Source organism: Lissotriton helveticus, chromosome 7 (assembly GCF_964261635.1).
Source record: "Lissotriton helveticus chromosome 7, aLisHel1.1, whole genome shotgun sequence".
In the NCBI taxonomy this organism is placed as follows: domain Eukaryota; kingdom Metazoa; phylum Chordata; class Amphibia; order Caudata; family Salamandridae; genus Lissotriton; species Lissotriton helveticus.
In genome coordinates this window covers 991,612,380-991,626,062 of record NC_136068.1, presented here as the reverse complement: position 1 = coordinate 991,626,062, position 13,683 = coordinate 991,612,380, and the positions used below count along the sequence as shown (strand labels likewise).

Sequence of the window (13,683 nt, the reverse complement as noted above, 5' to 3'; positions counted from 1 at the left end):
GATATTGAAGGAGGTATTTAGGTATAGAAGCTGCCGTGCAGATGGGTTGAGGCACAATTTTTTTTTTAATGAAAGGGATCATGAAAAATGACCTGGACCCTGGTCGTGTTTGGTAGGAAAAAAGTTGAAGAAAATCTTATTAGCTTCGGTGGGTTGAAATGGGTGAGTGCATCAGTTAGTAGTTCCTCATATATCTATGTTTTGCTAAATGTTGGAATGTGGTTTCATAAATGGTTTCTCCAGGGCCTGCTTTAGTGCTGGTGGCGTCTAGTGCAACAATCTTTTTTGGCGCCCTCGCCATGACCTCCTCCTCATATTCCCTCAATACCACCCGGCAAAATACCCCCTCTCTCCATAGCCCCTCTCTCACATACGTTTTTTTATTTGTTTTAAAGTGCTGATAAAGGCTGGCTTTACTAATCCGCTCAGCTTTTCACACAAAATACAGACCACTTCTTTGCGGGAGGCATATTAGCCCTCTGCGCTACTTTATGGTGAGTCAAAACTGCCACTAGACAAAACTCTTTTCTCTCTCTGTAGCAGGAACATTAATCCCAATAGTTATTTTTAAATTTTTATTACTGGCTGAAAGCTAGATGCACAAAGAACTCTGCAGCAGGTACTATTAAATGTTACGTTATGGCTAAACACAGTCCCCCCCCCCACCCCCCCCCTCCCCGCCCCAAGGTCAGTGCCTCGTCTCCAGGTCAGCACCCAGTGCACCCGCACAGGTCTCACCGCCTTAAAGAGGCCCTGGCTTACTCTGTCTTTGTGATCCCCCTACACGATGGCTGTGCTAATAAGAATAAAACCATTGAGCTAAAGAATGGATATTCCGAGATCACAATTAGTAATGGCTGGCTCGAAGTGTGTGTGGAAATACAGTGAATCATTGTGAAGCAATGGGCAATTCCATAATTAAATGCCCGCTAAATTCGAACCACCCATCAGCACTTTATATTAAAGCATCAAGTGGGTCTGATGCTCCTACTCAATAAGTCTCAGACATGAAAAATCAGAGGATCACAAGTGGTCCTGTGTCTCAAGAGTGACAGGTGTCTGGGCCACTCTAGGGGCGAACCCCAGGGGAACCAGCATGGTGGTCCAGCCTCATCTCTCTGTCGCATTCTGTCCTATGCTGATGCTCCTCGAGAGGCACCAGAGACCCAGCGCCAATTCCGATGTGGGAGAGCAGGAATACACATCCAAGAGCCATGATGATGGCAGGGATGTGGCGAGAGTGGGGCAGTGGAGAGTCCAGGTGGATCCATGGTTGGAGCTCTGAATGGAGCCCTGAACACCTCCACTATCTTTGTAACTCATGTGACTTCAGAGGGACAGTTGTTCTCGTTAACCAGCTATCAGTACCATTTATAACATAGGAAAATATTTCTTTCGGGGAAACATAGGACATTTGCAGTTACCAACCAGACACCCGTTTCTTTGCACGTAAGTACAATCAAATGCCATTACTACTCTGAGAAATGCAAAGTTCCCTTTTACCTGTTGGTGGTCTGTTTAATGCGAAGGAAATGTGCATACATGTTTTCTTTTTCTTGAACAGGTGTGTCTCCAGCTTCAAATGCATTTACACCATAGTCTGCAAAACTCTGTCACAAATGTGAAAATATTATGTGCCGGGTTTAAAATAACTGCTTTTATGTTGGGACCTCAAATCACTGGTGTTTGCATTTGTTACTGCAGGACACTCTATGTTGTATGTCTTAAATATCTGTTAGATTTCCGTTGACTGTAGCTTAAATATTTAAAGAGGTGCAATCTTTCTGATGATTATGCTGGTGATCAGGAAGTGTATGTTAGTTGAGCAGTACTCTATGTTGAAGCCAAGGCAGATTTGGAAGTTGTTTAACTCCTAAACAAATGGCTTGATTTACTCATCCACATTTTTCCAAATAAGTGGCATGTCATCAACATACAGGTGATAAGTTGCTGCACCTATCCTTAAAAGAGAAGTTCTCTGCAAGCCTCATTCTCATTAGGCCATTTATGTTAGTTTCTAAAACTTTCATCTTAATTTTTGTTTCCATTGTGTCAGTGAGGTGCATTTTCCAGTCTGCAAGATTGAAAAATCAGTTGCCCATTCTCATTAACGAAGATAATAATATAAATGAAATACATATATCCCCCAGAAACAAATTGAGACCTGTTGGACCTGACACTTTTTTCAGGGTCACCCCCAGTATTTGCCTTCTATGGCTGAACCCGACTTTGTTGGTATTAGGATTCCGTGCACTTTTTCCTGCAAACCAGTGCTAAAGTGCTTGTGTTCTCTCCCTAAAACATGGTACATCTGGCTTACACCTACTTGGCACATTTGATTTACTTGTCAGCCCCTAGTCAATGGTGCTACATGTACCAAGGGCCTGTAAATTAAATGCTACCAATAAGCCCGATGCACTCATTGAGCCATCCACTAAAGAAAGCTTTAAAAATATTTCCCAGGCCTGCCACTGCAGTTTGGAATGCAGCTTTAAACTGCCACTTCACCTTGGCAAAATAAACCTTTTGCCAGGCTGAAAACTTTAATTTAAATACTTATAAGTCACTCATAAGATCGGCCCTGATAGACCTGCATCTTTTGGCGCCGTTTCCCCAGTCTTTTTGATTCTGACCTCCTGTTTTTACCTGTATGCTGAACTTTGTTTTTGCTGGGTTTGGGACTCTGGGCAGTTTACCACTGCTGAACAGTGCTAATGTGCATGCGCTCTGTGTCTAAACTATAATGGCATTTGGTTTCTTCATGACTGTCATATTTGATTTACTGATAAGTCCCTAGTACAGTGCACTTCATGTGCCCATGGCTTGTAAATCAAATGTTACTAGTCGGCCTGATTGTGCCACCCATAGGAGCTGCCTGCAGGTGTAGTTTTAAACTGCTGTGTCTCCCTGGCAAGTGCACCCACTTGCCAGGCCCATACCTTTCCTTTTTCTAGATGTAGGGGACCCCTAAGGTAGGCCCAAGGTAGCTCCACGGGCAGGGTGCACTGTATTTAAAAGGTAGAACATGTGCTTTTCAGTTTTACATGTCCTGGTAGTGATAAACTGCTAAATTTGTTTTTCACTACACCAAGGCCCATCTCTCCCATAAGTTAGCATTGGAGCTACCTAGTAACACTTCACAAATTTAACTTCTAATTGGGAGCAGATAGAAAATTGGAGTTTGGTGTGGACTCGCCATTTAAAAGTACATATTATAATTAAGTTGGGTTTTAAATTACAGGTCTGAAAATGCCACTTTTAGAAAGTTGGCATTCTCTTACTTAAACCATTCTGTGCTGCTGCCTGTCCCTAGACTACATGCCTGGATGAAATGACAGCTGGGCTTTGGGAATTCACTCGACAGTCTCACATAAAGGGAGATGAGGTGTGCTCTGCATATTGTGATGGCCCATCACCAGGTTGATGGGTCTTCCTGAGCTAGAGTGGTGGGAGGAGGTGACACTTGCTCCCGAGTAGGGCTGTGCCTGTCCCCTCCCAAAGAGCTGTATACTCCTCTGTAGTGTCTCAGGAGCCAGGGCCAGGAAGGGCAGGGTCTTGTGCACTACAACGACCTTTCTTTGAAGTCTTCCTACTGCAAAGGCTAAAATGTGTATAAGTACTGGACTTATGATAACCTATACTGAGAACATTTCTGGACTGAGGACATTCTGTGAGGAAGAAGAGCTGTTGTGCTGCCAGGAGGGACTTCCACTTTACTGCTTGGTTTGCTGCATTGGCTTGCTGCTTCTTGCCTGGGAGGACGAAGACAGGACTTAACTCTCTACATCCTGCTTTTCCCAAGGGCTTAACTGAGCTTGCTTCCTTTTGCTGAAGTCTCATGGCCATCAAAGAATTCACTAGCATCTTGTTACCAGCACCTGGGCTCCTCTGCTGTGAGTCCTGACCTGCTAAGTGGTGCAAAATCTTATCCTGGGCCCTTGGAAGTAAATTTTGTGCTGCAACCAAGAAACTGATGCATCAACCTCAAATCGTCAATTCAGATCCGATGCGTCCCTGCAGAATAGAAGCATCCCCGCTGGCTGCGCCTAAGGCATGGACACTGCTTGCCCAGTGCGCAAAGCAACAACCTAGACTTTCAATATAGCCATGACTTTGCTGCTGTGCTACCAAAGAACAGCCGCTGCGTGAGTCTTGAGTACCACCTCACCGAAGTCTGTGACACACCTCTCTGACTCCAATGCAGCCCTGGCCCTGTGTGGCCTTCACCCAACGCATCGCCTTTAGCCCAGACATTTTACTACAATGCCATAGAATTGATGAATTGCGCTGTTGACATTGACACCACGTTGCCTTCAGGAACCGAGGTCTTGCACCAGCAACCAACACATCACCTCCTCTGCACAACGCATCAACCCAGAGCAATAATGCTTCAACTACCCTGCACCGCCTTAAGAAACTGACGTATCTCCTACATCCGAAATGCCTCACCTCCTCGGAGCCCCGCATCGTCTTTGATTTCCGTTGCATTTAAGGTACTGTAAAGGGGTTGCGTGACGTTTGTATCTGGCTCACGCTCCATCGCAGTCGACTGAACTTTTGTATTTGTCCCTGTCAAGTGCAATCAGATAGCCCCAGTTGGAGCTATTGACTTATCTTATCTTAATCTTTAAAAATTCATATTTTGACTTGTGTATGTTGGATTTTTGTCAGATGTTTTACTCAGATTTTTTTTGTTATTGTCTACACTGGTGTGGAGTACTTTTGTGGTGTTTACACTGTGTTACTGAGTGTGTGTGTGCGCACTAATACTTTGCACATGGCCTCTTCAGTTTAGCTTGACTGCTCTGTGCCAAGCTACCAGAGGGTAAGCACAGGTAACCTTTTAGTGTGTACTACACTTACCCTGACTAGAGTGTGAGTCCCTTCCTGGACAAGGTGCATATCTCTGCCAACTAGACACCCCAGTTCTAACAGGCTTTAAAGGCTCATCAGACAGAGTGCATTGCATCTAAAATGTAGGACATGCATACTTACTTTTTACATGTCCAAACAGTGAATATCTGCTTTTCCACAGTTGTACGGCCTATCTCCTCCACTGACTAACACTGGGTTACAGTATTACATGTAATAAGTGCTAGCTTTAGATAGGGAGTAGATAGAGATATGTAGTTTACAGTTACATTAATTGTAATTAAAATCATCTTTAAAGGTGAAGTTGGATTTTAAGTTACAATTAAGAAAATGCCACTTTTAGGAAGTTGGCAGGTTCTTGTCCCAACCACTTGCCCCTTCTTCCATGTGTCCTGTGTCACATGACTGTAAATGGCCCTGCTGACGGGGTTTGTGTATTCCTTCTAGAAAGTGACACAAAGGGGGCTTACGTGTGGACATAATGGACCATTCTAACAGGATGGCTGGGGAGGAGCTTCACCCAGCCCTACTTGCACTTCAAAAGGTTTTCCCTCCTAAACACACAAAGGAATCTGACATCAGACCTGCACCACTTTCTGTCACTCCCAGACAGTTTAGAGGCTTGATAGAAAAAGGGGAAGAACTTTCCAGAATCAGATGTGGGGGTAGGACAGGCAGTGCCCGACAAAAAGGCTGGCACCAGATATAAACGTAGGATTTCCTGAGCCACTCATCAGAACACCTCCGGACTTGTGGAAGTTACAGAAGTAAGACTGCACTGCTACTTGAGCACACTGCCTTGCTGTCTGAGAAGGAAGATTAGACCTGCTTCCCTTCATCCCAGGCTACCGGAGTGACTACAAAGTTTAGTTGGCTGACCTCCCATTTGAGCAAAAGGGGCACAACAAGCTACAGAGTCCATCCTGCAATTGTCCAGCTGACCTGTAGCATTGGCCCTGTCTGCACCCACAATTGGACCTTGCTGAGCCCTGCTAGCCTCTGCTGGAGTGAGCCTCTTATCCCCAAGATGTTCCTACCCAAGTCCTGGGCCCTTAGTTGACATCATATTGTACTCCTCTGCAAGAAAGGTGAAAATGCTGACGTTTTGGCTCCTCCCAACCTTGAACGGGCCCATTTATGCCCAGACTTTGCTCACCGTGACAACCGCCAATGCAAAGCTCCAGTGAGACCAAGTCTTTTTGCTACAGCAACCGCAGTGACGACTGGCAACACAAGAGCTACACTTGGAGTTTCAGTATTGACCGCCAATGCGAAGCTCAGGCAACAACAACCCACGACGCCTGACCAGTTCTTTGCGCTACAGCGACAACAGCCCATGACGCTCACCCATTCTTTGTGCTACAGTGAGGATCAGCCACTCCACTCTACATTCCTCCACTGCAAACACAACTCTTTGCTTCGGACTTAGGAGTAACTCTTCAGCTGGACTAACCTGGGCTCGGCCTGAACTTGTGTCTGCCTGACGGTCGGCCTGAACTTGCGACCAGATGACTGCGAGTGGTGCTTTGTGCTATAAGGCGCTATTTTTACCTAACAAGATTGAATATCTCTGGTTCCAATGATTGGATTTTTTGTAAATCTGGTATCATTTTATTTATTATCATTCCTTATATTTTTCTACATTTTTAAATTAGTTTGGGATTATGATTGTGTTGTGTTTTCACTTAATTACTGTTTGTGTGCTGCATAAATACTTTACACTTTGCCTTTAAGTTAAGCCTAACTGCTTTTGTGACAAACTACCAGATGGTTAGGCACAGGTTAATTTAGTAACTTTTGTGGTTCACCGACAAGGAATTTAGGGGCATATTACCAAGCAATAGCGATAATTATCGCTATTGCTTGGTTAGAGACAAAAATGTATCGCCGACCTGCGGCACTTTTTATCGCAGATAAACCTTGGTATTACCAAGGTTTATCGCAAATGCGATAAAAATCGGCCGCAATGCATGAATATCGCTGAAAAGTCCGCGATATTCATGCATTACCGAGCTAATGCTCTTAGCCATGTTATCCTCCTCCCATTGGATAACATGGCTAAGAACTGCTCAGGGCAGGTGTTAGCTTTTGGAGATATTCGCGCTTAGCGCGAATATCTCCAAAAGTTGGTAATAGGAGATAGCGATGTTAGCGACTGTTTCCAGTCGCTAACATCTTGGCACGCCCACTTTGCATGTCATTAGTGATACATTTCTCTGACATGCAAAGTGGGGCCCAAGATGGTCGCTATCTCCTACTAGCTGTCACTAACTGGTGTTAGCGACAGCTAGGTAATAGGGAGATAATTTTATCTCCGCTTTCTTGGCTTTTAAAGCCAAAAAAGCGGAGATAAACCCCCTTGATAATATGCCCCGTAGTTATTGCCTGAGTGGGGTTTCCACCCCCCTCAACCAATAACCTAATGTATTCAATTCCATTTTCAGATTTGCATAACGTATGTTTAACTCCGGGCTTTCAATTATTTATTTACTACTTGGACTGAGTGTATTGCTCGAGTCTCGGCTAAGTAATACAGTAGTGAAACTCTTGTCATGAGAAGCTCTTATTACTTTCAGCATAAGCGTGCAAGGTATTTTACCTATTAAAATTAACCTTGAAAGATAATTGCTTATTTCATTTTCAGACTCTCGAGGAATGGTGTTTCACTAACCCAATGTGCAAAGACTTTACCAGATTACAGACAATGAACAGTCAAAATTCAGTGTCCCTTGACTGGATTTACGTTTGATGCCATTTTATCAGGGACATTAGCCTACACGGCATTGAGATTGAAGGTAGCCAGAAAAGGGGAGAGACTGTACATTTTTCAGACAGTTTGGCTGTCTGTGGTGGAGTTCATGCTTGGAATGAATCTCATCATTTGCTTCGTTGCTTCGTTTGATTGAGCTTGGGGGAGGGGTTGAGGGCGTGATTGAATCCCAGCAGTAGTAGACATCCACGAACTGTCTGTTCTCTTGCTGTATGGATTTATGGATTTATGTAACATGAGCAATGCATCCCCTCTCTGGTCCGTCAGTGTTCTCGTGAGTGATCTTATGGCTCTTTTCTCTGGTATTGTCGTGAAATTTGCGATGTGTTAGTATTTGTTGAAAACTAGGCTTTTTCCTCTTTCCTGTGGGAATTGCACCAAGCATCTCTGGACTGTGTCAACCTGCCGAGTACTCAAACTTGCAAAGGTTGTAAAAAATAGAGCCAGTGATTCATCGTAGAAAATGTTATGTCCTGAAAAAGTGTAAATAGTAGACCCTAGACAGTCTAGCATTTAAATGTATAAATATATTGTTTTTTTTATAACATCCCACACACAGCTTGGCTTAACAATTCTTTCTTCAAGACATCAGAATGAAATATGCTGTTTAGGACGTACAGCTAACTGTACGCAATATCATATTTTATTTAATAATGACCCTTCTATCTTCATGTGGCCTTTATGAATTGGAGCGTAAGCTCACTTTGCCAAGAGACAGTGTGTGCATTCTCCTAGAACTCCTCACCCATAATTCATAAGATATTGCTCCAGTGTTCTTCCTTTGCATGTTGGGTCTCAAGGCCATCCCTCTAAGGGTCTTAACCGGGCAGTGAAGAGGTTGCATGGGATATAAGGTGGCGCACCTTGCAGGTGGGGTCTCACTGTGGGCTCCCAATGTGTATAGTACAATTCCTCTTGATTGTAAGCAGAGTCTTCTGATATATGTCTTGCAGGAGGATGACAACGGCGAAGGTCGCTTCAGCTTTGCGGCCTATGGGATGGGCCCTGCCTGCCTCCAAGCTAAAGATGGTATCTCCATCAAGGGCACCAACAACAACACAGCAAAACCACCGCCACCAGCCGGCAAGTCAGATGATGAGATGCGGAAGCTCTTCATTCAACGGGCCAAGCAGATTGACAAGTTTTCTCGCATCGGTTTCCCTCTGGTCTTCCTCATCTTCAACACCTTCTACTGGATCATTTACAAGATTGTGCGCAGCGAGGATGTCCACAAGCAGTGAGGAGCCCACGGGGTTGGCGGGAGGGCTGGACTGAGGTGGAGAGAAAGGGGGAACTCTGGAGGAACCCTCAACAGTCTGTGCAATAGCAATGCAGCAATGCATGAATTTAAGAAAGTGGCAATATGTAACAAATTCAGCAAACAAAGGGGAGGGAGCCTCATTTATAAACATTTGGAACTAAGGTTGCGTGCTGGAGGGGGCAGGCACATCATAACATGTTCGAGGTCGGAGTGAGGGGTTGAAGAGGGGGTTGATAAGCAAACATTGAAATGAAAGACAGCTTACTTTGCACCGGGAAGGGCAGAACCAGTGTTAATATATTTAATATAATATCATCATAATTAATTATGCAAACGAAAAAGGAAAAAGACACACTTTTTGATGGCTATTAATGAACTCCGAATCCCACGTTACACCCTCAATGTGAGGTGGTTGTTCAAGTGTATGCAGACATCTTTATTTTTACGCTTTTGGGGAGGCCATATTTGGGTTTTAAAAGCATGCATAATGAATCCTTGGAGTTTAATTTTTGAGGGTAGGGAATTTGAGGACACAGAAAGAGACCTATATTCTCCTGACAATTCCTTCTAAAGTGTGCCAAAAAATGAAGCGTGGGCGACCTGCCTTTTGACGCGGAGGGTGCTGACTGTATGCAATTGCTTTTGTGCGTGAGTTAGCTTTTTCTATTTCCATTCCTAAGGCAGTTGATAAATGTGCATCTTGCCAGCACTAGATCTTTCACCAACACAGTCCCTCAAACCAGAAAAACGAATTTTACATTTTGTATGTTAAGACTCAAGACCTGCAATGGATGGAGAGCTGAAGAAGAGCAGTTCAAATAGGGTGACATTATTGTGAGTCGACCGCAGTCATCAAAGAGGCACCAGTGTGCAAAAACTTTCAGAAAGCTAACTGCGGCATCATGGTCCAAACAGGTGCCTCAGTGGGCTTACAGCCACAAATTCTGACAAAGTAAGGGGACTTTGTGACGCTAAGAAAGGATGGATGGGCGAGAGGAAGATGGACCTTTGCTTCTGTCTCTTGACGCCTTGCCTGTGTAGTTACCGGATCCCGAATTGCATTGATAAAGCTGTTTGTGAGAGTTGAAATCCAACTTGACACTGAAGCAGTCTGGTTTCTATCTGCTCATCAGGCATACAATGATAGGCGAGGTGGTGAAGAACCCTTGATAATGTGCCAAATCCTCTGTAGACAGAAACTGTAGAAGCAAAATGAAGCAAAGGGTAAACCACATCCTAGAAATGTGCTCTACTGGCTTGATGCCACATCCTTAGCGCAGCGCTTTGGACGGCTCTCCTATGCAGACAGAAGCACTAGAAGCAAAATGAAGCAAAGGATAAACCACACCCTAGAAATGAGCTCTACTGGCTTGATGCCACATCCTTAGCTCAGCGCTTTGGACGGCTCTCCTTTTAATTGTCAAATCATCTATTCATCCTTTTGCATCGTAAAAGAAGAACATTGTACAATAAAGTGCTGGTGCCTCTCCAACCGCAAGCTAGCACCATCTAATCGATTCTGTTAAAAAAACATCATCTGATCAAGTGGTAGTGTTTGCCAAATAACTGTCCTGCACTAAAATCCCAGAGCCTGATTCACTGCACATGAAAACAACTCCATCACCTGAAAGTGCCAACACCCTTCAGATCCTGTCCTAAGAAACATCCTCAGCTAAAGGGCTAGCACCACCTGAACCATCCCATGAATTGCCAGTGCCAGCCCGATCCCTCTAAAAGAAGCGTTCTGTGTGATCTTGACCAATAAACATTGTAGCATAAGCTGCAGGCAACAAAAAAGAGTGAGTACCTGCCAGATACCACTGGAAGAACCCCCAATTAAAAGGAAGACGTGAATGTCCGATCCTGCTCTAAGAAGTATTGTTTAATTACATGCCGGAGACTGACTTTCCCATCATGGATCCATCACAGACTGTTCTCCCATCCACATGTTTGTAATTTCTCATCTCAACATCTTGCTCTTCACTGGACTATGCACATTTGTTACTACTCTCTCTGTCAAACCATCCCCAATTAAGCTCAGTTTTCCCTTTCTCTGCATACACCCCTCTTTTCAACAGTCTACGAATTTCCCATCTAACGTCTTACAAAGTTGCATCTTTTTATTTCAACAAGTTTCATTTGTTACTTTTTGTGCTTACAACCTGTGCCCTCCAGTTGTGTGTTTCTCTTTCCATTTGTATTCAGCAGTGTTGCTCTTCCTATGCATTCTCCCCAGATGCTGAACATTTCTTATTTTGCAGTAGCCCGCACTTGTTGCTTTTTCACTTTTCTCCAATTATTGCTTGTGTGTCTGACTAGCTGCTCTGTCCCATAGCTGTGTGGTACTCTTTCCAACTGTTCCCTCTAGTTGCTTAGTCTTGTTCTATTCATCTGTGCCTCCAGGTGCATGTTACTGTTTCTGCATGTACCTCGTGATGCTGTGAGTCTCTTTTTTCACCTGGATCCTTCAGTAGTTCTATGTGTTTTTTTCTAACCCTCAATTTGTGGCTTGTTGCTGGTTTTACCGCTACCCCAGTTGTTGGTTCCTACTCTTTCAATCTGTTCACAGTTTCATATTAATATTTCTAATTGTACTCTCCATGCGTTATTTGTTGCTCTTTCTACTTGTACCCTTCAGTTGCTGCTTCTTCCAAGTCCCTCTGACACCGTTACATTTCTCCCTCACTTCTATCACCATATTGACACCAATATGAAAACTGTGTTTGTTCTTGTTCACCGATACAGAAAAGGGGGTGGTGATGAACAGAGTGTCTGAATTAAGCAGACCACTCTGTTCTTGTTCACCGACATTATTTAAGAGATGGGAAAGGACCTATCACAGAGACACCACAGAGCACCTACGGTGGATATTATGCTTTTTACCGAAGAATGTGATTTTAACAATACACCTGGCATGGAAGGTAACTTTGGGACTAATAACGTTCTGTAGAAAAAAAGTAAAACATTTCGACCCAGCAGAAATGCCAACCATCTTCATGTGTATCCGCCATATCAGGTTTGTGAACATCTACTTATCGTAGTAGGAGAACCAACTTGAGCAACAAGACTGAATTGATTTCGTTGGCAAGGACCCCAGTTAAGAACCTCCTGTGACGGGATACACCAATTCTTTAGGCCTGCAGTGAGATTCAGTATTGAGAACTTGCATGACATATGCACATCTTTCTAGGATTACTGTACCTTGTTGGATGGCTGTCTGTTGGGCACACAGCTATGCAATATTATGCACTGAAATAGCTTCAAAGGTGTGTTTAAATGCGTAAAACTGGATACACTGTTGCATTCAGAGATGTAGGCTTGGTTGTAGGCTTCCAGTAAGAGAGACACAGCTGAGCCTTTTGCCTGTTGTTCTGGAATAGTCAGACTTCTTCCGGGCGGTGGGATGGGGGCGAGGTGTACGGTCTCAAGTTTTGAATGACAGGATATAGATATAGTTGACATATTTTCATGTGCAAATATTTAAACAAGTTCCTTCTACTGTACTCAGGTGAGGATCAGTATGTCTCTGCTGTTTAAGGACACAATTTCTACCATTCGCCAAAATCACCCCCACACGCCCTTCTCCAGCTCTGCAGAAAGGATCAAACTTCTGATACATTGAAATTGGTTATTATAATGATGAAAATTACTGTTGTTGAAATGTTTTTGCTTATATACATAGCTTCTATGCAAATTCTATAGAAAAGTGAAGGTACACAATATGTTTGAGGCAACATACTGAATTACTACATAAATGTTAAGTGTAGAACATATTCATTGATTTGCAAGTGCCCCGTGCTGTGGAGGATAATCTCATGCATACGTCCTTTTATGGAGCTCCCATCTTACCAATCAAAACGGTGATTAACTTACTAATCAGAAGAAAATGTCTGAAACTTGATAGTATGCTGTTAGTCAGGTATGATCTTGTGTGTACATCCTATCGTGTCGGCTGGAAACTGTTGGAATGTGAATAGGGGTGCGTAGTTCAGAAATTTGTCTTCTCAACTCAGAAGGGATGATTCTTCCAGCTCAAGCACTTTTACTACAAATATCTAGAATAGCACTTGGATTGAGGGGAAATGTAACTCTTACTGGCCGTGTCTGCACACCATTTCTGCAGTCAGGTCACACTAACATCTTATCTGCATGTATGCAAGAACTGTAAGTCTACCAGTCTCATCATTGTTATCATACCAATTTTGATTTAAAGGTCAAATAGAATATTGTTATTTTGACAATCATGAATCAGGAGCCAACTACATCATTGTGGACACAGTGCTTATGATGATGTGTCCGCAGCACTGTCACCATTAAATCTTTAGGCATTCGGCACTCGGCTTCCCAATGGGTTCTTAATCTCTTCCCCAATGTAAAAAGAAGAGGGGCATACTGCAATTTAGTCATCAGTTTAAATGTTCCTGTAGCTTAACCTGGTCATTAATTGTACTTAATTGGATAAAGCTGTATTGGAATATCTCCATTAACATACAGCACAAAGTACAGCAATGACGGAGCAGTCAACCAGAGTGTTTTTACCATGGTGGCAATGATGCAAGCCAATCACTTCATAATCATACTGCCAATCTTTACCGTACAGCCAATCACAGCAGTATTTTTTATTACAGCAACATGTAATAATCACAGAGAGTGCATGTTTCTCTGTATCTTTCTGATGATTACCTCATGCAAAAATGTACTGAAGGGTGACCAGTTAGCTGTTACTGCATTAGGATAGTGAAACTGTGATATGCACATTCTTCTGAAACACATATGCAAA

General features: G+C 43.4%; 1 protein-coding gene across 1 annotated transcript in view; it reads left to right on the top strand.

The window, feature by feature from the left end:
• Nucleotides 1–13,236, top strand: part of GLRA1 (glycine receptor alpha 1) — a 413,241-nt gene extending 400,005 nt beyond the window's left edge. The window contains exon 9 of the mRNA XM_078653635.1: nucleotides 8,596–13,236. Within this exon, the coding sequence (XP_078509761.1) occupies nucleotides 8,596–8,883 (288 nt within the window). The 3' untranslated portion in view covers nucleotides 8,884–13,236. The remainder of the gene's footprint in view (nucleotides 1–8,595) is intronic.
• Nucleotides 13,237–13,683: the final 447 nt, after the last annotated feature.